Source organism: Drosophila sechellia, chromosome 3R (genome assembly GCF_004382195.2).
Source record: "Drosophila sechellia strain sech25 chromosome 3R, ASM438219v1, whole genome shotgun sequence".
Lineage (NCBI taxonomy): Eukaryota > Metazoa > Arthropoda > Insecta > Diptera > Drosophilidae > Drosophila > Drosophila sechellia.
Window position 1 is genome coordinate 22,737,903 of NC_045952.1, and position 24,623 is coordinate 22,762,525.

The 24,623-nt window shown below is 45.8% G+C and overlaps 4 protein-coding genes across 10 annotated transcripts; 1 reads left to right on the forward strand and 3 right to left on the reverse strand.

The window, feature by feature from the left end:
• Nucleotides 1-97: 97 nt before the first annotated feature.
• LOC116801484 (CCR4-NOT transcription complex subunit 6-like) lies at nucleotides 98-19,586 on the reverse strand. Of its 6 annotated transcripts, none has more exons than XM_032721403.1 (8): nucleotides 19,408-19,585; nucleotides 18,150-18,181; nucleotides 17,837-17,965; nucleotides 17,587-17,773; nucleotides 17,230-17,405; nucleotides 2,878-2,946; nucleotides 2,269-2,581; nucleotides 98-2,207 (listed from the first exon to the last, which is right to left on the reverse strand). In XM_032721403.1, exons 2-8 carry the CDS (start codon nucleotides 18,154-18,156, stop codon nucleotides 1,430-1,432), a joined length of 1,659 nt encoding a protein of 552 aa, XP_032577294.1. In that variant the 5' UTR covers nucleotides 18,157-18,181; nucleotides 19,408-19,585; the 3' UTR covers nucleotides 98-1,429. The 6 variants fall into 6 exon arrangements, with proteins under 6 accessions (XP_032577294.1, XP_032577295.1, XP_032577291.1 ...); XM_032721404.1 differs by lacking the exon at nucleotides 19,408-19,585 and adding an exon at nucleotides 18,841-18,956; XM_032721400.1 differs by having other exon boundaries at nucleotides 17,587-17,965; nucleotides 19,408-19,586.
• LOC116801483 lies at nucleotides 12,331-17,189 on the reverse strand. Its single transcript, XM_032721399.1, has one exon. The coding sequence runs from the start codon at nucleotides 16,099-16,101 to the stop codon at nucleotides 14,365-14,367; it is 1,737 nt and encodes a 578-aa protein (XP_032577290.1). The 5' UTR covers nucleotides 16,102-17,189; the 3' UTR covers nucleotides 12,331-14,364.
• LOC6607705 (telomere-binding protein cav) lies at nucleotides 19,162-21,096 on the forward strand. Of its 2 annotated transcripts, XM_032721406.1 has the most exons (3): nucleotides 19,162-19,247; nucleotides 19,979-20,110; nucleotides 20,170-21,096. In XM_032721406.1, exons 2-3 carry the CDS (start codon nucleotides 19,985-19,987, stop codon nucleotides 21,052-21,054), a joined length of 1,011 nt encoding a protein of 336 aa, XP_032577297.1. In that variant the 5' UTR covers nucleotides 19,162-19,247; nucleotides 19,979-19,984; the 3' UTR covers nucleotides 21,055-21,096. The 2 variants fall into 2 exon arrangements, with proteins under 2 accessions (XP_032577297.1, XP_002032469.1); XM_002032433.2 differs by lacking the exon at nucleotides 19,162-19,247 and having other exon boundaries at nucleotides 19,975-20,110.
• LOC6607706 (transcription factor Sp4) lies at nucleotides 21,084-24,573 on the reverse strand. The gene has a single exon (XM_002032434.2). It carries the CDS (start codon nucleotides 24,294-24,296, stop codon nucleotides 21,396-21,398), a length of 2,901 nt encoding a protein of 966 aa, XP_002032470.1. The 5' UTR covers nucleotides 24,297-24,573; the 3' UTR covers nucleotides 21,084-21,395.
• Nucleotides 24,574-24,623: the final 50 nt, after the last annotated feature.

Sequence of the window (24,623 nt, forward strand, 5' to 3'; positions counted from 1 at the left end):
TTTTGGAGCTTACAATGAGGGCCAGACATGAAGTTTTTCTGTGTGCTGAAACGTTTCCATAGATGACGGATCTTCGTTCAATACTTAAAAATACTTCTCCTTCGACATTTACTTTGTATTTTTGCTGCACGCATGTATGTACACATAGTTTATATTTGTAAGATCTTTTTAGGTCTAAATATGCACAATAGGGTGGGTGTATTTCTTATCCTTCAGAATCGGAGTAGCGGAAATGAATACATTGACAGTTTTCTTCACGTTGCATGATTGTTAAGAAAAATCTTATTGTAATAAGTTTCGCCACCATAATATTTTACCGATTCCAATCCACACAAAACGACCTCTCCCAAATGCACTCAAATTATAGTCAGTCGACCAATTTTTTTTTTTTTTTTGAAGCTTTCTAATGTTATACATTACATGAATCTGCGGCTGCATTATCAACTAGATCTATTTTACTTTGCACATCCGGAGCATTTACTTGCCTGGCCAAAATAGTTTTTATACACATTAGTTGTATGTTGTAACTCTGTAGTTTTTGTAACCCGGACAGACTCAATTTCGAAAACGGGGTTGATCAGATAAATTTGCATAGGTTCTTTTTACTTAGATAACTTTTTCTTTTACTTTTTACACAATGTAATTTACTTTTCACTTAATGCATAATTGGTTTCGGGGAACTTTTTACGAACGGCTGCTGAAAATGTGTCTAAACGGAATCGGCTTAGATTTACAATGTGGTTAGATGAGAGTGTTTCAAGAATTTAACTGCTGACATGTGCATATTGTATATAATGGATTTATTCGATGGTGAAAACGTGCAGTTGATAAATCAAAACGAGAAGCGCGTAAGAGGTGTGCAGCAAGTAAATTATATTCCTTCCTATTACGATTACGATCTTAGTTAATGTGTTGCATTGGTGAGCACACTTTGCGATCCAGCGCACAAAGCGGCGGAACCTCCACAACGTCGTCAGCTTATAACTTAGGGTTCTTGGGGGGATGGTGGGTACAAGAGCTGAGGGACCGGATTAGAAATCAAAGTTTGTCGTATCTAACTTAAACTGAATTTTGATGCGAGCAGATCGCCACGTCAGTTGGGAGCGGGATGGGGAGTGGCGGTTTGCTGCTTATCCGCCGGCAACGGCGGTGGATTCACTACTTTTCTCGCCGCTCCGAGAGCAGCCGTCAGACGATGGCATCCGCTATTGCTGCAGCTCCGACCCCTATATCCGCCCGGGATCATGAGAGCACCGCCTCCACTTCCACTTGCAGCTACTCCGCCACTCCCGCTCCCAGTCCCACTCCCGCTTCCTCCCCCGCTGGCAGCCGACGTGCGCGTGGCCGCCGACGCCGTCGTCGTCGTCATCAGGGTGGTACTGGTTGTGGTGCTGTTGCTGGTGGTGGGTCTGCCGCGTCTATTCTATTGCTACCGGCGATTGATCAGCCCGTTAGGAGGCGCCTGTTGGCTAGCCGTATGCATCAGCTCTAGCTCAACCAGCAGTGGGAAGTGATCAGAGGGTATATGCGGATGTGGGCATCCAACAACCTTATTCTCGCGCAGCCAATCATTTGAGACGGGACCCAGCAGGCCCAGCGGCACCATGCCCGTCTTCGTGTAGAAAATGTAGTCGATGATGCCCTTAAAGTCGAACGTATAGTTGGTGTGCGGCATGATGTCCTCGTTGTAGGCGGAGGCTAGCTTGAACGAGTGCGTAAACTCGTTGGTGTCGTTCGAGAGCAGCCGCTGCAGGCAGGACTTGTAGCCCATGTCCTTGAAGTCCAAATGATCCATGGAGACGCGACCCTTGCCCAGAAACTCCACAACGCCTGAATCGGGTAGCGAGTTGAAGTCACCGCACAGTAGCAGCTGGACAGCATTGGAGTCGTTCTTGTGACCCGGCCGGAAACTGTGGCTCGCCTCGTCGATGATAGTCTTCAACTCATTGCTGAGCATCATCGTCTGGATGAGCTTGACGTCGCAGAACTCAGGGTCCCAGTGTATGTGCGCCGTGCAGACGAGCAGCGGCTGCGAGATCTGTGTCACCTCGGACATCGGCTCCCATGCGTTCTCCTTCACCTTGAGCAGGGCGGCCAGACCGATGTTATCCTTAGGCATAACGCGGTTCAGCATGTTGTCGGAGCCCTCGGCATTGGCCATTGCCAGCTGATTGAACTCGATCAGTGACTCCTTGATCAGCGTGAACCTATGTAATGAGATCGCTGCCTTAGTTTATCATTTAAATAGGTATTGACATCTGTACTCACTTGGACGCCCTGAAAAATATCGCACAGCCATCGACGTACTTCCTCTCCAGCTCGGACATAGTCTTAGCTCGCGACTTCGGTGAGAAGATTCCCTCGTACCCATCGTTCTTCAGTTCCGGCAGGAAGAAGTGATAGAACTGCTCCGTTTCGATCTCCTGCAGACTGATAATGTCCGCTGCATAGTGCCGTATCTCGTCGATTATGGACTTTTTCCGGTACTCCCAGCATAGCGCCCACGACGGACAGTATCCGTACATTTGCCGCGTCGCGTACTTGTCGCAGAGCACATTATAGCACATGACCGTAAAAATGCCTACGGGTGTGGAAAAGTATTTATTAATGTGTCCAGTGCATTCTTAAGCGTAAAATTTGAAAGGCAACTACTAAATTGGCGGAGGTATCACTTTTGCAGAAGTTATTTTTTAATTTTAAGAGTATTATCAATTTAATAAACAATTTTCTTAAATTACTCTCAAGTACTTATTACTGCTAACAGACTTGTCGATGGAAAAGCGTCTTGTTTAGCTATCTAGGGCAACTGCAATTGGCTGGCTAATAGAAAATTCTTGTCGGCCGCTTGTCGGCCATTAGGCTTTAATTACAACTTACAGGCTGGTCGCGTTTTGTTGGGCTTGGCCAGTGGTAGCCAGGGCCTCTGGGGCGGTGGATTCACGGTAACTGCAAAGATAAAACACAAAAAGAGAAGCGGATGTGCGGTTAGTAAGTTGCGCGAGTGAAAATGCCAAGTGGCAAGAGATTATTATGAAACTAGCACCCGCACACACGAGCACTCCGTATCGGCTACCCCACTGACACACTCATTGCTGCACTGGCTCCATCCACGTTCTCCCACAACCACTTATCTACTCCCCGTAGAAATCCCCCATGCCGCCCGTCCACTGGGTGCAGATTGCAAGCGGTGAAAGTGACATGCACAAGCAATCAAATTGCTTCCGCCTTTGGGTTGCCCCAGCGCAAAAGCGGCACTACCAGTTCAAGTCAGGTGGTGATTCGCTTTTTGCATAAACCGCTGAGGTGCCAAAGTGATGTTGGTTCAAAGGTACTCGTACTTAGGATTTAGGTACACATACCTAATCGTTTTTTTTTTTTCATATTAGGCAATAAGTTTTCTGTAAAGGATTAGCAAGGTTCTGAAGATATTGTGAAATGTATACCCCAACCAAGTGTGCAAATAAGTACCATTTCCCATCACTGGTGCTGCGGGAACCACTTACTACTACGTGATGGGGCAGCACTGCTTGCCTGCCGACTGGGACATGTGCTCCTCCAGCTGGGAGGAACATGCTGCGGTGTGGCGAAACCGATAAACGTCGGCTGCAGCAGGTAAGCGTAATAGGAACGATATGGGAGCTGCTGTTGCTGCGGGTGGCGCTGATGATGCGGATGATGCGGTTGATGTGGGTGGTTCGGATGTTGCTGGTGGCGCTGGTGGTGCGGTTGGAAATTCTTGCGAGCCACACCTGCGCCACCTTTTCTCGAACTGGTAGCCGTGACTGGGCCGTTGCTTACAACATTGTGCCGCAGCAAAGGGCGCCTTGGAAAGGAACTGGGTGCACCGCTCGTCGGTACAGCGTTACAGTGGCAGTGGGAATGTGGAACCTAATCGCACCGATGGCCAGCGGTTCGGACTCCTCTCTGGCGCTCTGAACACGAAGCGGTAGCTGGGGGGCTCTGGGCGATTTGTTTTGCTTTGTTTCGCAGACCTGTTGATTGTTTTTGCATTTCTTTTTTCCCTCTGGTAATTTTGTGCACGCGGTGACGCTGACTAAAAACTTTCACTTTTTAATAAATTTTGTGATTTTTTTTTAAATAATTTTGCTTTTGTCTGTGCCTCGTTTTGTTTTCGGCTATGTTGCTTTTTTTTTTTTTGTTTTTATTGTTTTTGCTGACTACATTAACACTGCTTTGATTGCATTTTAATTGTGCAATTCGTGTTTAGGACTCAGCACTCTTGCTGCTCGTTAATTATGCAAATGGTTATTTAATGGAACGGCACACAAAATTACAGAAGACGACGAAAATTAGTCACCGAAATGAGAAATGTCTGAAAAGGCAACGTAACGCGTGTACTTGAATGATCGTTGTGTGCGAAGCACAAGTATAAACTAAACTGCTTGAATTACAAAACTCCAAAACGAAAGACTTTGACAGCGAACTCAATGCCAACTTTTGTTAGCAAATAAATAGCATCCTCAAGTGGATGCTCATCATAGTCATCATCATCATCATCATTATCGCGGGTTAAAGGTCTTCGGTTCGGTAGCTTGGGTTAAATTATGAAACTTTTACCCGCCGACTTCAAAACACCCACGCACCCACTCGAAACACCAATGTTGTGCCGCCGAGTGGGTCGCATGGTAAATAATTTCACCGAATTTGTGAGTGACAGGTGTAACAAAAGACAAACGCACATCGGAAACACTTTTCAAAACAAAGCGTTCAACGAAATTTGAAAACAAATTTGTTCAGCCAGCGAAGCGTGCCACAGTTTTTAGCGGCTTGTGGGGAAAGATGGATTGCTGTTTGCTGGCACAAATGAGTGTATTCGGTATGGGGGAAGTGTTGCTGTGGAAAGTCACAACCTATATTACTAACTAGCCAGTGAAATGTATAAACTATTTTAGCATTTCATTTATTCGTTCATAGATCTGAACTAGTTCAGATACTCACACTTAATATTGATTTTACTTGTTACATAATGACTATTTTACGCCTATCTTTATCAATACTTCGTTCTCATTGCCAAAATAAAAGTGAAAACGAAACCTGTTTCTCTAAACTCCCAAATGGTAATTGAAAGATGTTTGTTTGGTGCTCCACTTTTTGGCACGTTATTCTGTGGGCTTTCTGCTGTCAGATGTTAATTTGCTTGGCAAAGTAGTAGCATCATGACTTTGAGTTGGGAAAGCACAATTGTTATGTTCCCAATCATCTACGGAGTGTGCACAGCACAGTCTCCGATCCTTTTCTTAATCCACCAGCTCGCTCGCTCGCTCGATCGGTCATAAATTTCCAAACGTCGCACAATCAAGATTATTTACTGCCTAATGGATGCATATCAATTATGTTTACTCTCTCTTGACACGGTTAACTCAAAGTTGCCATTCGATGGTTCAATATTCGCCTCGCAGCCTGGTGTCACGCCATGTCGTGTCGCCTCCTCCAAGTCCACCGAATCCTCCCAATCCCATCCATTCCGAGGCTCCTCTTACCGTCACCGCCACCCACCAGCAGCAACGACAGCACCACCTTTCCCCTGGATCTTCATTTCTGGAGTCCCTCCTCGGGCGCCATTAGAAAGCCCTTTCTATCCAAAAAGTTTTCATGGTCGCTGCTTGCAGCATTTGAAAACAAAAAGCAACGAAATGAAATACAATAGCGAAGCAGCAGTGAAAAAAAAAGCCAAAGACAACAAACAAAAGTTCGAAAGGCAAAAACCCAAGTGAGCGTATCGAAAAAGAAAGTGAAATTCAAATTGAAATTTGGTGCGATTAAAAACGCCAAGAGGCCAATATGCAGAGCCTGTTTTGTAAGTGAGCGTGTATTGGATTGGCCAAGCCAACGATTTCGTATGCACAGCACGTTGGCAAATGGACGCGATGGATGCGAGGAGGTGGACAACCACTCCGGCGGAGTTGTGGCGAACTGGAACTCCGCTCCGCTCCGAATAGAAAACAAAAGTCAACTCGCCACTTGCCACACTTCTGCGAGCACTGCAATTAGATAACTTGTTTCATTTGCACCAGTTTTTTCGCAGCAGCAGCAGCAATTGACTGCCAATGTTCAATGGCGTTCAGCAATCGCAAGTTGCAAGTTGCAAAGTTGCTGCCTGCTGATTGCCAGTTTCTGACTGGTATGGGTTGGTTGTCAGTCCACTTCGCCATCGATGGGATTCGATGCGATGCGATGCATCCACTCAAGACAATCTGGCATTAAAATCATAATAATGAAACACAATTTAAGCTGCACTTCAGGCACTCCACGCAGCCAAGGAACTACAAATGGGGTCAAATTAATAGCAATAATAATTAATATTTGCTGAGATGGGATGGTGCTTAGTAAGCCAGTTAACCAGTTAAGAAATAAAATACTAGAGAGATCCCATACAAAATGCTGCCTTTTAGCCTCCATTAGAGCACAAGTCACACGATATATTTTCGTATTTTTTTTGGCTGCTATTTGTAATCGCTATTCTTTTGGCCCCAGCTGTGGGTTCAGTTCACTTGCATATGTGCGTGTGGGAAACCAGTTGGACAGCATTTGCCGCTGCATTTCTTGCCGGGTTTCACACAGATCGTGCCCGAACGTGAGCGCCATATTCAAAAGACTCCAATTGTGCTGCGTCACATGGAAAATCAATTGAAAATGTGCGCGCACAGTGATTATGCACAGGCAAGCGGATGACGAGTGGCAACAGCCGCTGCAGAGGAGCACCCCATCTCCACCAGCACCAACGCGGGCAGCTCCATCAGCAGTTGGATTCGCAGACTGGCGTGGGCTTTCTTTCCATGAAGCAAGACACAGACACACAACAAAAAAAAAAAGAAACATCTTTTTTTTTTTTTTTTTTTGGAGTAACTAATTCTATTTATTAAGATTTCAAAAGGAATCGTTCAGTAATTCCTCTGAACTTAACCTAATGTGTGATAAAGATAAATGAGACCAAGTGGTATCTTAATTATAAAGTACAAAAGAAAATGTAATATGTTATGTTATCCTCCGGGTAAGGAGATCGCTGGGGTGAAGAAACATCTAATGATTAGTATAGAAATCAAATTGATTTTGAGCATTGTTGATTCTATGAAGTGCATTTAGGGAAATTATCTTTAATTACAATGGGAAAGAGTTGTTTGGGTGCATAGCACCAATGCTTGGCAGCATGATAATAGGGCACACATATTGTACACAGTTTTTCTCCCAGTGCACTAGGTGGCAGTGGCAGCATCTTCGTAGGAGGAGGCAGCAACTGCCTCACGCGATCCAACGGCCAACAATGCCGCACGCTGCTTGGTTACGTTTATTTTTCTTTCGCTGATCCACTTTTAAATCTTTGCGCGCACTCGCAGTCGCAGCACTCAGATACTTTCTCTCTCCCGCCGTTGGAAAGCGGCGACGAGACAACTGCCTACTGAACACTGCCTTCTGCCTTCAGACTTCAGCCTGCCTCCTGCTGGAAACCAATCCAATCCAATCCCAGTCAGCCATCTACCAAGCCCCAAAGAAAACATCCAGGGGCTGGTCTCACAATCCATTCAAAGTTGGCCAAGAAAAACTCAACTATAATTAGAAACCTTAACTACCGAACGCCGAAGTGCTACTGCTCATACTTGAAGAAATGCAACTTTAATAGAGTTCACTATTCAAATAAACGGAATACCAATTAAAAGCAGTAATAAATTTGTTTATTACAATAAATAAATCTATGCATGCAGAGCAGGCATTAATCTTACTCTTAACAGTTTTTTTCCCGAAAAGATAGGCAGCATTTAAAAATAGCACAATACCAAAAAACCGTTGAATATCTGAGAAAACCAAATATATTTACTCGTAAATTTAGTTTTTATTCATTTCACATTTTTGGTTAAGATAGCCAAATTTTAAAGGGGAAATCGCTGTTTTCTAACATTTCACCATGCGAAGAACCAATAAATTAACCAGAACGGGGAAATGTACTGGTTGAACTTATATATTGGATAAGTAAGTTTCTTTCAGCGAAATGAAGTGCTAAAACTTAAATACTTAAAATGACTGTGTAGAGAAATCGCAGCCATGATGCATGGTTTTTTTCTCTCTTTTTTTCTCCTCTTCACGTCGAGGGGCCTTAAGCAGGAAATACTTGATTTTTTTCCCAGTGCAGTTCAGCCCATTCCCTGGCCATTAAACTTTCTAATCATTTGCACTTCCTTTTACGCAACAACAACCTTGATAAGCCCAAAAAGCCAGGCCAAAACTGAGACAACCGGCAAACGAAAACGAAACCAAAGCGAAATGGAAGCAGGCTGTAAGCTCACTTCCGCATTTAAAACAATAACAATAAAGGCGAAGCGACCAGACGAAGAAAACAAAAAAAAAACATTTCCGATTTCTGATGCATATTTATAAGAAATATGGGCCAATTATGCGAATTACTCCACAAAAAAACAAGGGGCTGAGGGGGGAGAGAAACAACCAACCAACAAGCAATAAACAAAAAAAAAAAAAACGGAAAAAGCTTCGCAGTGACAAAGCACAAAATAATATAAACCCGGACAGAAAAAAAAGTTCACATTTCGTAACCGAAATAACCGTTAACGTTAACAAAGGCGGACAAAGACTGGGCGGGACAGGGCGGAGGGGCGTGGTGGCTCCATGCCGAGGCCCCAAAATGATCAGCCGCTTTTGTTACTGCCCTCCGCCACACTATTATAATTTTTGGCACTAATATCATCATCGCTGCTTCTTCACTCCCAATTGCAGTTATAAATACCGGTTTCGCTATATAAATAAACCATTTTCGGTTGTTTGGGGCCGTTTTGTCATACTAAACGGAGCGAAAGCCGGGGTATATTGGCCAAAAAGGTTAGCGATATATATATATATACATATATAAAATCTTGCAATATGATGCTTAGGTGGAAAGAACCTAGCATACAGATCGAAAGGGATTATAGCATATCCCTAAAAATTAATTAAAAATTAATTAATTAATTAATTAACACTGCCAAAACAAATTAAATTGGTGCATATACATATAATAATATTAAACTAAGCTTTTTATAACTTTTCTTATAAAAAATACATTTATTTTGTTCTATCCTATCTGATCCTATCCAAATCCCTTTCCTTTCCTCTTCTATTATATCCTAACTATGACATATCTATACTTTAAGTGTTAGAAATGTGTTTTACAGGGTACTGCCCACGTCCACAGCCCCACAGTGTATTTTCGCTCCACTTCTTCTTCCCACATTACAATTCGGCATGCTCCACTAAATCGGCAAACGTTGTGGGCATCGATGACGCCGCGATGCGTTTAAAATGCATTACAAAGCACAAAAGTTGTCATAAAAATTAAATTAAATAAAAGCCGAAAACGATAAGACTTACGTATGATCAAGGGAACGGCAGGTGGCAGGAGATCATCAAGCGACTTAAGCCAATTAAACGATTAGGTAACAGTTACAACAATAATCGCAGCAGCATCGTATGCAGCGCACACACAAAACCATCGTCAGTGGCCAGAAAAACGGAGGCAGTGGTAGTAACAATAATAAAGCTCAGACGGGTCGAGTTATAAACCTACATAGAGCGGCAAAATTTGTACAACCAACGGTGGGCCACTGCGAGTGGCAAGCGGAAAAAAGTCAGAAACAGAAAAAAAATTAATTCATGTTGTGCCCATTTCGTGAGCGGACACAAAAAGAAGGTAAAAAAAAGATGAGGAAGAATAAGTTACAACAAGAAGCAATGGTCAGTTTTAAAGACCGAATATCTCAATACTCTATAAAATGATATTACAGCATAGCTATGGTAGATCCTTTGATTCGCTGATTCCTGAGATCATAACACATACCATTTATGCATACTATTTATGCACATTGTGAATATATATAGATCGTATAAACCTTTCTTTAGGGCATAGTAGTAGGTCACAAATGCGACAGCCTTAAATGAGAAAGACCTAAAGAGTTAACACCGGCCCTTTGGCCGTTCTCCGTCCACTTGATTTATGGGCTCCGAGCCACGATGCATCTTCCCCGGGAGATTACGACACAGGCGAGACATTAGACCCCATCCTCCATCCATTCAACCAATGATTTCGTCATTTGAGGCTGCAGCGACGCATGGCGAGATCAAGTCTTATATATATATATATATGACAATGAAATGGATGAATGGTCAGGTTGGATGGGCTCAATCGCTTGCTCTTCGTTCTTAAGACCAACTTCTGCTACTGGGCTACCATCCAGTCGCAACTGGTGACCTAATCAAGCATGATAATCTTTAATAGGTGTGGAAAAAAAGAGAGTGACCCAATTAACTAGTGTTAGGTAATACTGGCATACTTTCTGTTCTGTAAGATTGGCTTTTTTGCAATCTTCAGTGGCCACACGAACATATTTCCATTATAAGGATTAATTACTTAGGTTGCATTTAATCTACTTTTAGCATAATTTATATTAATATAATACTTAAGATCACTCTGAACTCAACGCGAAATCAATCAAATTTACACATTGGCCAACATGAGCACAACATTTACTCCACCGAATTATTCAAAAAAAAAGAGTGGAGCCCTTCGAGTGGCTCATGAATAGTGTGGGTATAGTTTGGCTAATGGGCCAGACAAGTGGCAACCGGCAATTGTCTGTGAAAATCCACAGTCAAGTCAACACGAGAACTGCTGAAAAGAAAATCAACAGCGGTGCCGGCAAAAAGCAAGAAAACCACTTTGAGCCGACCCAGCGAACGAGCAGACGGCATTAAAAGTGGAGAATAAGTGTAATAATGACATTTGTGTGGCCGTTAGAATTTGGATTCTTAACTGTTTGACATTTTGCGTAACCTTTTTCGAAGACATTTGGCCTTTATCCCGATTAACCGCTCTGTGCGGAGGAAGTGGAGTTAGGTTAGAAACTTGGGCAACTCCACACCAAGAGGATGATGATGATAATGATGATGATGATAATGAGGAGGATGAACCACCGGTGTTGTGTGTACGTGGCCCACTGAACTGGCCAAGTTAATTGGAAACTGAAACTTTCAATTTCATGGCGAAATGTTAATTTCTAGCCAAAAGAAAAGTCAACTGGAAAAGCGGCTAAACGAATTGAGTAGAAGACTTGGGAAAGTCTAACTGAAAAAGCTAACTAAAAAATGAGAGAAATAGAAAATGGCAGAACCTTAGTACACTTACAAGATAGCAAGAGAATTTCAACTATAATATTGATTTATAACGATTCAAGTAAACACTTTGATTTCCCTATTAGATCAAAAGCTTTTCTAAAAGAAAAATCATGTTTTATTTCAACGAAGGTTGTCATTTCGAAACCCCAGCGAATAGAACGACAAATCTGAAATACCCGCAGCTGGGGAAGGTGAGGAAAAACAATTAAACTTCGGGGGGACAGAAGGAAAAGCGAACAACTAGCATGCTAAGAAAGATGGCCCCGCTTCGTTGGCCACCGGCCATATCATCTATGACCAAGAACCACAACAACAACAGCAACGACAGCCGGCCGAGCAGCGCGACGCATTTATTGACGTAGCCAAAACACATTAGCCACCGCTGGCTGCCAGGTGGTTCAGTGGTGCGGCGGTGGGGTAGTGGGACGGTGGTTCGCTGTTGCTAGATGGCGGCTGATGGCGCAAACAGTGTTGCAAATGACCCAATTATCCACTGACCCACTCAACGCTCGTCCGTTTTCCGGGTCCGCAGTGCGAACGATGGAGCATAGAGCATGGAACTCCAGCACGGATCTCCTCCTCCAGAGGTTGGCCGGCTATTGCGAAAGAGCCCGGCCGATGTGGGAAGCTGACCTAACAAGCAGTTAGTAGCCCAGCTGGCTGGCTAGCTGGTCAGAACTCCAAATGAGGCCCTAAAATGGAGACATTAATTAGCCTAATGACGGGCACAAAATGCCCAGAAATTAATTTGCCGGTTACGGTTATGACAGCGGTTAATCTTTTTTTGCGAAAGCCGGCAAGACAGACCCATCTCATCAGCCACAAGCAGATTCGCCCGGGTGAAAGGTTCCCACTCAGCAGCACTCGGTAATTGAAATCGACGCTGCGCGGCCTCCGCTAAGCGGTGAGCTTCTTCTAATGTTTTGGAAAGTTCATTTTCGAGTGCTGTTGATGCAGTGCGTCTGGGAATTCGCTGGGTGCTGGGTAGGCCCAGAAAAGCCGCCGACTTCTGTTTGTTTTTCCGGCTTCGAATGCGGCTCAAACGTGCCTCATTATAGATGATGGAGTTTGATTTTTTGTTTTCCCCCCATTTTATTTAGTTATTTTTGTTCCAACACCTTGGTATTTTTTGGGGCTATCAAAACAGCAATCAAGTTCTTTTTGTTTGACATTTTTGTTTACACTTTTTATTGGGTTCTCGTCGTTCGGGCTTAATCAAAATAAATAAGTTGGCCATATTGTGTGTGGGTTACAAATGCGGTGTATTGTTGATGGGTCGGGTTAACTATAGGATTGTTATTTGTGCAAAAACGATGCTTACGAATAAACACAAACACTACAATAAGAATGCGGGAGCGCACACAATACGAACTAGTGAAAATATTAATTAAATAAATTAGCTTCGAGTGGTAATTTCTATCTGGGGAATGGTAACACAAACTGTCTGCCCGGAACCTGCCAATGGAAAATCTGTGACATTTTCCAGCGCCGAGATGCTGAGACAACTCCGATTGCTACTCCCAGCCAACACGATTCGAGCCAAGTTAATTTCAGCCAAGCCAAGTTGAGCCAAGTTTGAGCCGGAGGAGTCGAGTCGTCGAGCAGAGCGGAAAACTTCAAGCAATTTCAGTGCGCGCTGCGCGTTCGTGAGTTTCTTTTAATTAAAAATAAGGCGAAAACTTTTACTCGCCGACTAACTGCAGCACAGGTAAGCAGTAAGCAGTAAGCAGGTAACTAGGGCTGCTCTCGATTTTCAGATTTAGATTTTATGCTTGGCGAGGCGATCGCAGTCGGAATTAATTGTGCACTAGATCTTCGTTCGGCTGTTTTATGCGCCCCTCAAAATGCGAATCTTAAATCGAAGATATAACGCGATATGGATAACGAATTAACTGAAAGATCGCCTCAGAGAATGAAACTCTCACTTTAGGCCTATGAATATTCAATTGGGAAGAATGAGTTATCAGCTCAAAGCGAATCTTCTGAACGTTTTGGTTTCTTTTAATCGAACAAGGCTTGTTAAAAAATCCTCTACCCCTATATTATAATAAATTATCATGCACAGATATAAGCTTTTAGTAGAACATCGCTATAAACCACTAGAGATCCAATCTGTTTTTGTGCTTCCCCATATACATATAACTTAACGGCTATAAAAGTTCACGTTGTAGCGCTTCGATTACGGACTAAGTAAAAACATCCAAACCAACTAATCAGTTAAAATAAAATAGAACCCAAAAAATACATAAAGATACAAAACTAACATGTAGGAACGTTGCCTAAGCTCTACGATAAAAATTAACACCCACGGACCGACCGCCTATAGCCCCTTTGTATATGTAGCCCTATATAATTCCCAGATTTTTGGGAGTACAATTGGGGACAGGTTGCTTGGCTTTTTGGCCCTATGGAATAACGTTAATGCACAAATAACAACAACAGCTAATTGTATGTTTAAGGTTGATGGAGATATGTATGGGGGTATAGTTAAAGTATCTCTAGAGTTCACATCGTACATCTACACGATTTCTACAGTTTCTTCTTCTTTTTGCGCCACAAAATTTGCATAAGAGTCGCACCCTTCCCGTAACCCCCACCCGCAGCTCCGTCATCTGTGGATCTGTGGTCTTGGCAAAAAGAAAAAGAAAAGAAAAATGTCTTAAAAAAATACAGATATACAAAACGCCGCCGCCGCCGCAGTGAAAGTGAAAGTTGAAGTGGAAGTCGGACTGGGATTCGTATGTACATGGTTTCCAGTCCCGGCCTGTCTATATAAGTTTCCATTTAGCCGGGGATCGTATCCAACAGCCTGCTTGCCAGCCTGCCTGCGCCCATTTGGTCAACTCGTTGGCCTTTTGTTTTTCGCTCCGATCACTCACGTCGTCGATGTTTTTGATGATGATGATATGATGATGATGATGATCACCTCACATGTGCGTTATATCCATTTAATGGGTTTTCTTCTTTCTTCGCCGTGTTCGCTGGAGTTGCGCAACTTGGGTTGGGTAGAAATCCAAAAATCCATCGAGGAGATTTACATTTCCCAATCCAAAGGCGCCCACGCATCGCTATCTCGTCTCACGTTTCACCAAATCGTCGCAAAATGAGCCACTTTCTGGGCTGCGATATCGTCTCGTCTCGTTTCCCATTTTCATGGCTTTGGATTTGATTAGTTTTCCACTGGCATCGTCACGAGATGGTGGAAAACGCTGGCTTCAGCTTACCCACCGTGCCCAATATCAGCCTGGTGGGTGTGGCCCGGCTGTCTGGGCCCAATTTGGCAGCTGCCACTTGGCTGGCATCGTGGCTGCCACCTCCACTAGGCTGCCTTCCCCCGTGCCACAGCAAACCCAAACTGTTGCCGTTGCCAATGGTGGTGGCGGCGGTGGTGCTACTGCTGCTATTGTTGTTGCAATCCACGAGAAAATCCAAGGCTGTGGGCGTCGCATCCGTCAGATTCAAATGCTCAAAGTTAAAGACAAGGCCCGATCCGCAGTTGTGGCTGCCAGCGCTATCCAAGCCGCTGTCGCTGGCTGCACCCGATCCAAATCCCGATTCCGATCCCGCCTGATCTACCGCATTGCAGGTCTCGATCAGCTTGCGTGATATCTCATTGAGGCTCGCATCGAGCAGCGTCTCCGCCTGGGCGGAAATCGAGGAGGAGGCGTTGCCCAGCTTCCCACCTCGCCAGCAATTTCCAAACAGATCGTTGGCAATGTTGATTCCACTCAGGATATCTCCGTAGCCGGAATCATCGCTCAGGCATTGCGAAGGTGTGGCAACTGCGCTCGGATGACTCCGCTGGGATCCGATTACTCCCACTTTTTCCGCCCGGCTGCTATCGCCAGTAATGGGAGCGAATTCCTCGGTGGTCTCCTCCTGCAGAGCCAATGAGCTGGGCAGGCTCTGGCTGCAAATGGAGCTATCGCAGGAGCTGTCCGAGTGCGTGGATGACGTTGAGGAGGATGACTCACGGCTTCCGCCTCCTGGCTCGCTGGAAGAGGCATCGGAAAGCGATCGCCGAAGCGGGTAATCCCAAAGCGAACGAAGTGGGTCACATTCTCGGCAGAAGCAGACTCCGTGCGTATGATCATGCTGCAATATTCCAGATGGTAGGTGGTAAGGTCCACCCGCATTTGCAGTGTAACCGTCAAGCGGATTGGTCATCTTCGGTTGCATATCCGTCTCAATTTTGAGCAAAACCCCATTGCCCGGTTTGCGATCCTTCTTGCGTCGCTTCCTGGGTTTAATGATCCTTGGCAGACAGGTCTCCGCTGGTGTGGTGCTCTGATCCTGGCCAGCAGCATTGTTAGGCGTCTTCTCTTGGCTACTGAGCACAGGTGGTGCTGAATTCTGATAGCGAAGGGCTCGAGATTTGTCAGCCAACTTGAAAGCAGGCTGACTGCTCATCGGCTGGTAGCCACTCCAGTTGTTGGCCACAGGATGATGGTGATGTTGCGGCTGGTGGTGTTGCAGCTGCTGTTTCTGGAGATGGTGCTTGCCATTCTGCTGGAGCAGCGGCATGCCCTGTGCATGCACAACCAGCTGGGACATAGTGGCCCCTCCATGTGGCCAGGTTGGACATGTTTTAAGGGCGGATTTCCTCAGCAATCTCTGTCGCTGTGCTGGCGACAAGTGACTGGAGGCATTAGAGATGAGCGGTATGCCGGCGCACTCATTGATCCGCTGCTGGTTGACCACTCCATAGCCAACAGGCTGAGGTGGTTGGCCAGCCGACTGAGCTGCCCAATTGGGCGGTGGTGCAGACGGCCGACCATGATGCAGCCTGTACACAGGAGCTGGATGCTGGCTACCCGGCCAATTGCTCAACGGATTCTGGTGGTATCGCAGGGACGCGTAGTTGGGCGGCGGTGGTGGTGGTGCTGCTGATTCTGGCGCCCTGTAAACGGCCACATGCGATCTCATAATGTTTTTGTCTTAGTCCCAAACTGAATCCTGTCGGCGGATCGAGTCGATTGCACATCACTTGGCCGCTTGGTTAGATTATTCGACTTGAGCGAGCCACCTTTCAGAGAGGCATTTCGGTTGGCCAACAGTCGAGCGATTCCACCGCAACGAAATGAAAAGCGAACGCCAAGAAACTGGGACACGACGCGATCGCAATTACGAAACACACGGCGCATGCGCGCGCTCGCGAACGGGTTTCCAGCCGAAGAGAGACTGGGGAGCAGAGTGGAGCTAGTGCGTCCGCCTCGTAGCCAAGCGAGCGGCAGACTGAAGTCAGCTGCTAACGCGATTGACAGCGAAACCCGGCTAACAGTAAAAGCCGTTAAGACAAGTCCCTCTCTCTCATTCTCTCTCTGTCTCTTACGTTCCACACTGGGTCCACACGTACGCTCTGACGCTCAGCCACCGGCTCTCTTTTTGGGGCCAACTTGCATCGGAGAGCAGCTCTTGGCTTTTGCATGTCGAGGTCGTGCAGTTCTTTTGGCCAACGCCGTCAATTGTTGTAATTGTTGCATTCAATTAGACATTTTTAATTGATGCCCGGGCATTATGTTTTTTGGCATTAATGGGCAGCCGTGAGTTTGAACTTTAATTATGGCTTTGGCAACAGGTTTTATGACCTATCCTGGTGCGGAAAAACATAAGCTAACACGCTGCGTTTGAAAATGGACGAATAAATATATCTTTCTGCTGTTACAACCCTACTATATATAAATACATCAAAATCGTTTTTGATCTGCAAAACCAAAATTTGCCAACAAGACATTAGCCCTAAATTTCCTAACAAACATATATATCGAGAAGTTACATAAGGAATTCTTGCTGATAACGCATGCCAAGATAATCTCCTACTTTAAGCTTCCTTTTTTTTATCAATAAGATCCCATCCAGTCCAGCAAGATAGTTAAAATACCCTTGAGCCCGTAGTTTCTTCGAAAACTTTCTCTTTTCGGAAGCCTTTTTTCGCGTGCTTTCCTTTTTACCCCACACATGCACACACGCAGCCAGACACACACCTGGTCAGGAGCTGCTCACGCACCGGGGGCACACACACACAGGGATTTAGATAGACATGGGGGGACTCACATGACAAGTTGTCCAGCATGTAGGTGAGCAGTTTCTGCGTGCCGTTCGGTTCGTTGTAGATGTTCATGAACTCCTTTTGCAGCGGATTGCCCATGAGGCCGAGTATGACGAGGTGGAAAAGCTTGCCGATCTCGTAAGGCAGTACGCGCAGAAAGTTGTTGTTCAGCAGCAGTTCCCTAAAAGGAGGCAAGACAATGGAGTGGCTTAGTGAAAAGCATGGATCAGTGATCAATAGGGTCTGCGCCCAGACAGCGAGTTCACAATAGATCAACTGCCAAGGATGCAGTACAGTATAAGACATATTAATAAGACTAAGATAAGTTTTAAATCATATTCTATGCCAGTCCCCAAACTCACCGCAACTGGATGAGTTCGCCAAGCTCTGCGGGAAGACTTCTAAGCTTATTGCTGGACAGGTCCAAAGTTCGGAGGCTGGTCAGCATGCCAACGTCTGCGGGCAATCGCAGCAGCTGATTGTCGTTCAGGTAGAGGGCGGTTAGGTGCTCAAACTCCCACAGCGACGGGCTGATATTGCGGACACAGCCTGTAACCAGATGTATGGTAGAATTAATATGATATTTGTTGGGATTAAGTGTGCGATACCCACCAGTAATCTCTAGGCCACTCCAGTTTGTCTTCTTGCCCGCAGCTATGTCCTCCTGCGACAGAAAGATCTGCTGCCTCCGATTGGCGCTGTCGTATTTGTCTTTGTTACGAGACATTTTATAATGATTGCCTGTTCGGTATAGAAGAGAGTTATATTAGTATATGTATAATGTAAGAGCTAACAAGTTAATATCTGGAATAGTTTCAAGGAAGTTAGGGCTCATGTTAGGAGACAAAACCTCGCTTAGCAACAAAAATGAATGCTTTGAGTTTTAGCTTAAATGTATCTAGGAGTATTGGAATCAAATCATAACCTTTCATAATAACCGCCTGATGATAAGCGTCTCTGCAAAATATTAATAAAGTGGTTTCCATTATTATTTTGTATTAGTAAACAAAGGTGGGTCTGAGGTCCGGGTTTGGTTTACATACACAGCTCAGGGAAAACTAATAGCAGTACTTAAACATCAATGAATAAAATTTAGGTGCAAGGTAAAAGGTCGATATGGAAAATACCGCCAAACTCAATGGTTTGATAGGATTTGAGGGAAATCTTCATATTTTATTGATTAATTGAATTGGATATGTATTTTGAAACTTTTTTTTTTTTTAAAGATACATACATATATTAGGCTTTAAGGAACTGCTATTGACTTTCGCACAGCTGCGGATGGTAAATTGTAAATCATAAATAAATGCAAACGAAAATGATTTTGGTAAGCGCGCGCAAAGTGCAAGCACCAACACACACGCACACACACGGACGCGTAGCACACACAGAAACACTATACAGTTAGATAGAAGAATGGCGTGGGCGGGCAAAACAAGAAGAAGGAAAGCCGTATATCGCATATTGAAAATCGTGGATACCAGGAACCTGTGTAGGATTACCTGGTTCAGTTCACTTTTCCCAGGAAGTCACCTTAATCGGAAATTCTGGCTCAAATTTACTTGTCGCCTCTCTCCTCGTTTCGCGCGCTCTTTTCACTCTCCGCCTGCACTTACTCGAGGATTTTGAAGGGAAGGAAGACGCAGCTGGGAATTCTGCAATATTCGATATTCGTAGGATTCACAGTGAAATTTAAGCGACTTCTATTGTTTTCGGTGCCTTTATTTGGGTCCTATATTTGTTATTTTATTATTGTGCTGCTTTCCGTTCGTGTTTGTCGGAACAGAAGCGACGATTCTGCTAATCAACCTATTCGTTTTGGATCGCTCTTTCTTCTGTTGGGCCTCCGCTTTTCAGTTATTTATCACGCGACTCGCTTTCATCGTCGTTTCTTGTTTTTGTATACATGGTGAGCAATCGGAGTTGCCACTCGGTTTTATCAGTGAACGGTATCACGGCAAGTTTGAGCCAAAATGCGTGCTTATTCGTCCAACTGAAGTCCGGCCTTGTGTTCTGATAAAGTGTGAGATGACGTTTGTTTGTAAAAAGAACTACTCAAATGGGATTTCAGTCAAAACAAAACAAGAGCACAGCACACACAAGAGGCACACACACAAGACGCACACACACACAGACGGTCAGAGGTGCAGGGCTGAAAATAAAAACACGTAGATATTTCGTACTGTTTGCTTTACTAGCCACTTTTTTCGGTCAATGTTTTTTGCTGAGAACTCGGCTTTCGACGCGATATATTTTATGTAGTTTAGATCTCTGGATGGACGATTTATTTGTGAATTTAGCGTGCTGCTGCTATGTGTAAACTCTCGTTCTTCGCTTTCCTTCGTTTTCCATTTCTCTTTTGTGCGCTGGTTTGGCGTACACGGTAATGTCCACTCGCTTTTAATCGGCTATCGGAAAGAATTTGCAAGCAGGGCCTCCAACTAGCGTATTAAGAAAGAAGCTATATTTTGTTGACAGTTTTTTCAGAACCCTGTTTATTGAACTGATTTTTTAAAAATATGGTTGAAATCAGGAGCTCTGCAATATTAATTTGTAAAATAAAATGTGTTTATTTTGACAGCAAACGAAAATATTTAGCTAGAATCGAGCTAAATCATTAAAAACTAAATACTGATTAATCTATCGATTATCGGTTATCACCTTACAGAGTTTCGATAGATCGGCCAATAGCCGCGAAGGCCATTAAAAAATTTGGACTTTGTTTAATTTAATGTTGCGTATTTTTAAACAAAGGTTAAAATGTCGGGGACGCAAATGTCTGCCTTCCTGAGGCAGTATCTAGCCGATGAGGACAAAAAAATTCGTGCGCAATTCAAAGAAAGCGATCCTAACAACAAATTGATTCTATGGATGCACGAAAAAACGGTAAGACGCATTTCGTTTTGTAAATTCCTGGCAATGAGTGAAGTATCCTGTATTTGAAGAGAATAACAGAGGAGGACTTGGCGCGCCCATACACCGAGGACGAGGTAAAGGAGCTGTGTCTACGCACCAAAGTGAAGGTTGATATGACCGCTTGGAATTGTCTGTGGGAAGCCAAAAAGAGGTTTGAAGCAAAAGGACGTTTTGTAAACAAGTCTGAGAGATTCATCAACCGAATGTATGTGAAAGCGGTGCGCAAAAAGATGGTCCAACCGTATCCGGAGGAGTTTGTCGCCCAGCGAAGAGAAGTAGTTGCCGCCGAGACTAAGAAGCACAACATCAGCCGATTGGATAGATGGCAAAGGAAAAAGACTCAAAACCTATCAGCACAAGAATCCTCTCCAGCTCGTGGCGCTCATCTTTCTTTTATTGACGCGATGCAGACCCACGAGGACCAAGTAAATGCAAATCTTAGTTCAGTGTCTCAAATTAACTTTCAAGTGGAAGCGATAGCTCGGCCAGCCGTGTCGTCATCTGATCTTAGCGGCATCGGAGACGATGAAGACGAACATCAGCAGTCAGAATTCCAGGATGAACACATCAACTGTCCAGAGACAGCGATTAACGAGAACTCGGTGAGATGTGATCCAATTAATTCAGGAAGGATGCGGACTGGATGTATAAATTCACAAGGAAATAACAATACGGAGTCTGATCCGGACTACTATATGTTTGGCACCCAATTGAGCTCATTACTACGACCCACGTCGACTCAAGAGCCTGACGACCAGGTAAACTGTCCAGAGACAGAGATGAATGAGAGCTGGGTACGGTGTGATCAAATTAATTCGGAAAGCATGTCGATTGGACCGTCAATTGATTCGGAAGGAACTATAACTTTTCAAAATTCAGAGTCTGAGCCGATCGACGTCGACTCAATAGCCTGATGACCATATATCAATTAAAAGTTTCCATATTAAACTATATAAAGTTCATTTATTGGTGTTAATTAATTAAAAACATGTAATCCCTAAAAATGTTATAAAATGTATAATAAAAATCTTAATTAAAATACGATGGTCGACTAAGCTATGTACACTAATCTAGGATGATCCGCAACCGGAGCTGTACAAGAAGGGTAAACATTTAAAATGCTCGATTTTACATAATTACGCTATGTACAATTTATATATTGCTAAACCATGGTCCCATGGGGCGTGGCAGGGAGCGGTGGGTGCTACGGGAAGTGGTCAAACAAGAACTGTTCCATGAACAGCGACTCCGAATGCTAGTTGGACGAATTGTCGCCAGGCTCGCTAACCGCAATTGTCATCTTCACTTCATCGCCACTGTCCAGTTCCGGATCCTCGTCATCGTCCTCATCCTCGCAATCATCCATGTCGTCCTCGTCGAGCTCCTCGTCTTCGTCGTCCTCTTCGGTCAATTCCTCATCCTCGTCGTCCTCATCATCGCCGAAACTATCACCCCCGCCGCTGGCCTCCACAGTCGGCAGCTGAACGATCGTAGCTCCGCCCGGCGTCACAGTTGAGCCTGCAACCGTGGCCGCTACACTGGAGGCTCCACTGCCCGCCGCCGCGGAACCGCCGCCCGGAATCTCTATCGTCACAATGCCGTTCATCGTGCTAATGCTTTTGGGTGCATTGCCACTCTTGGCCTCCTGCTTGATGCTCAGCTCAATAAGCTCCACGCCAGAGCGGGTCTTAAAGTGCGTCTTAATGTGTTTCGACAGGTGATCGCTGCGCATGAACTTTTTGTTGCACTCCTGGCACTGGAACCGCTTCTCACCCGTGTGGGTTCGGCGGTGGCGCTGCAGTTCATCGGAGCGGGTGAAGCGCTTGCCGCAAAACGCCCAGGAGCAGACAAAAGGTCGCTCGCCAGTGTGCCAACGCAGGTGAGCCCTTAGATGGGAGGTTTTCCCGTACACCTTATGGCAGCCGGTTATGTGGCAGATATGCTGGCGCTTCTTGTCCGAGTGCTTTTCGCCATCGGTACAATTGGGACAGGTGCAGGCTACTCGCTTTAAGCGTGGTTTGGTTTCTCCAGTCGCTGTTCCACCGCCGCCGCCAGTTGCACCACCTCCGACGCTGGCCACACTAATGTTCATATTCAGATGGCTTTGTGACGGCGTTGTTATAGTCGTCGTGCTGGTGCTCGTGCTCCTTATGCTTGCAGTTGCTCCCCTAGCCTGCGTCGTGACCGACACCACTTGGCCACCAGTCGGCGCAATCGTAATTTGGGTGCTTGACGTGCTCACAGCGTTGACTTTACTTCTTGCAGGTAACGATACAGGAATTGGTTGGGGTGTGGTTGGGGTATTCGGTGGATTCGCCGCTTGCTGTGGCAGGGCTGTGATCTGAATGGAGGATGGTATGCTCAGGCTGGACAGGGAGTTGCTTTCCGTATGCAGGAACTTGATCTGCTGCTGTTGCGGTGAGGCTGTGTTCGGAGTAGAGGCAGGTGCCGGAGGATTACCGGTTGCGGAAATGGGTCCAAAGGTATCCGGCGGCTCTTGCTTGATGCTGGTGATCATTTGCGTTGGACTCTGCGGCTCCTGCTTGGGCATCACTTGCACTTGGCCTTGAGTTTGCACTTGAGGATGCGACATGGGTAGTTGGGTTAGTACTTGCTGGAAGTTGGCTGGCAGATTAGGAGGCATCTGATTGGCGTGAATGATTTGCACTTGACCCAGGCCTGGGATGTTCTGGATGGGTAGAGCCTGAAGATTGGGCATCTGCATTGGTGTGGGCACAGCAGCTGGAGCAGGAGTGGGTGCGGTAGGCGCATTTGGGCGTAGTTGAGCGGGAATCACGGTCAGCTGTTGGCCCTGGGCATTGGTAATGGTGATGGGCTGATTGGGCGGCAGTTGTCCCCCCGCCGAGGCTTCGCTGATTGCCTGAAGGAGCTGCTGGTGCTGCGCCTGGACCTGTTGTTGTTGCTGCTGTGCCTGCGCCTGTTGCTGTTGCGCTTGCTGCTGCTGTTGCGCCTGCTGCTGTTGTTGTTGCACTTGTTGTTGCTGCTGCTGGTGGGGATTCTGGATATGTATAATGTTGGCGTTCGGAGGCAACTGAGGATACGGCATTGCCAGTTGCACCTGCTGAATCTGACCGTTGGGCGTAACAATCTGAGCTATCTGTGAGAACTGCGGGATGATTTGCATCTGCGAGGCGGAGGGCATCTGCAGGGATTGCGCCTGCATCAGGTTTTGCAGTCCTCCGCTCGATGTTGCCGCTGCCTGGACAGGGACATGCACAGTCTGGTAGATGGTCTGTCCGTTGGCAGTCTGAACGGGAATCTGCACAGCAACCGTTTGTTGCTGCTGCGGCATGGCTGGCGCCGGAAACTGTACCAATTGCGGCCGCATCTGCAATTGGCCGTTCTCCAACTTTATAGATTGCCCGCCGCCTAGTAAGTTGGAGATATTGGAGATGTTTCCCAGCAATCCATTGGCCGCCGCCACCGAGGTTGGTATCTGCAGGTTTGTGCCCGGTATGGTGATGCTGCCTGGCAGCTGACCCGCTGTCCCACTATTGGCAACTCCCGCTCCATTGGCTCCAGATGCATTTGTTCCTTGTGCCTGCTGTTGCACTGCACCCTGGTGCACTTGTTGTGCCTGCTGTTGTTGCTGAATGAGATTGGTGACGGGTATTTGAATGTTGGTGCCGGGTATGGTGATCAGCTGGGTTTGCTCCTGGCCCAAGCCGTTAAGCTGTTGCAGCTGGATGCAGTTAGAGGCTGCCGGATTGGCCGCCATCTGGGGAGCCCGCAGAATTTGACCGTTGGGCGTAATGAAGGCCTGTTGTCCGTTGAAGTTGACCGCCTGAGCGGTGGCCAATTGTGCATTGAGGTTTGGTATGAAGATGGCCTCCTGGCCATCAATGTTCACCGTTTGCATGGGCATGGGCTGTACGATCTGGAACATGTTTTGGGGCATGCCAGCGTTCTGTCCGTTCCCGGCAATCGCTCCGCCCGCAAACTGAGGAGGCATTTGGTGAATGTTGATGATCTGCTGCATGGTTGGTGTCCCGGGAGCACCCTGGACCTGCGTTTGTGAAGCTGCTGCACTAGCTCCATTTGGTGGAATAGTCGCCTTGCTGGAACCGCCTGCCGCAGAAGGCGTGGCGGAGGGCGCACTCGTAGCCGCACTGGCGGCACTCTTGTACTGCAGCATGGCAGGGCTTTAGATGAGATTTGGTCAGTCACAAGTGCTTGGAGCGAAACATGTCCAGTTTTTTATTCGCTCAGACGCGCTACTCTGCCAGGGGATTGGTGGCATTTAAACCTAGGTGGTACACATGGGGTCATGAACACTGGGATGCGGGGTGCCGACGCTAACATTCAAACACATAAATAACACGAATTCCAAAGATAATTGCGCTGCGAGACGGTTTTAGCGAGTTTTTAGTTTCAATTTTGTTTTGACACAAACGCAGAAGAAGAAGTGAGAGTGATTGGCCAGGGTTGCATTGCGTTGCATCTCGATGGCCGCCAATCGACC

What these genes read in the sequence shown, in the direction of transcription:
- LOC116801484 (XM_032721400.1), bottom strand. An exon ending in CATGCTGGACAACTTGTCAT is followed by an intron (nt 2,947 to 17,229) that starts GTGAGTCCCCCC and finishes TTATCTTTGCAG; the next exon opens with TTACCGTGAATCCACCGCCC. An exon ending in CAACAAAACGCGACCAGCCT is followed by an intron (nt 2,582 to 2,877) that starts GTAAGTTGTAAT and finishes CCACACCCGTAG; the next exon opens with GCATTTTTACGGTCATGTGC.
- LOC6607706 (XM_002032434.2), bottom strand. Translation starts at nt 24,296, where the DNA reads ATGCTGCAGTACAAGAGTGCCGCCAGTGCGGCTACGAGTGCGCCCTCC.
- LOC116801483 (XM_032721399.1), bottom strand. Translation starts at nt 16,101, where the DNA reads ATGAGATCGCATGTGGCCGTTTACAGGGCGCCAGAATCAGCAGCACCA.
- LOC6607705 (XM_032721406.1), top strand. Translation starts at nt 19,985, where the DNA reads ATGTCGGGGACGCAAATGTCTGCCTTCCTGAGGCAGTATCTAGCCGAT. An exon ending in TATGGATGCACGAAAAAACG is followed by an intron (nt 20,111 to 20,169) that starts GTAAGACGCATT and finishes CTGTATTTGAAG; the next exon opens with AGAATAACAGAGGAGGACTT.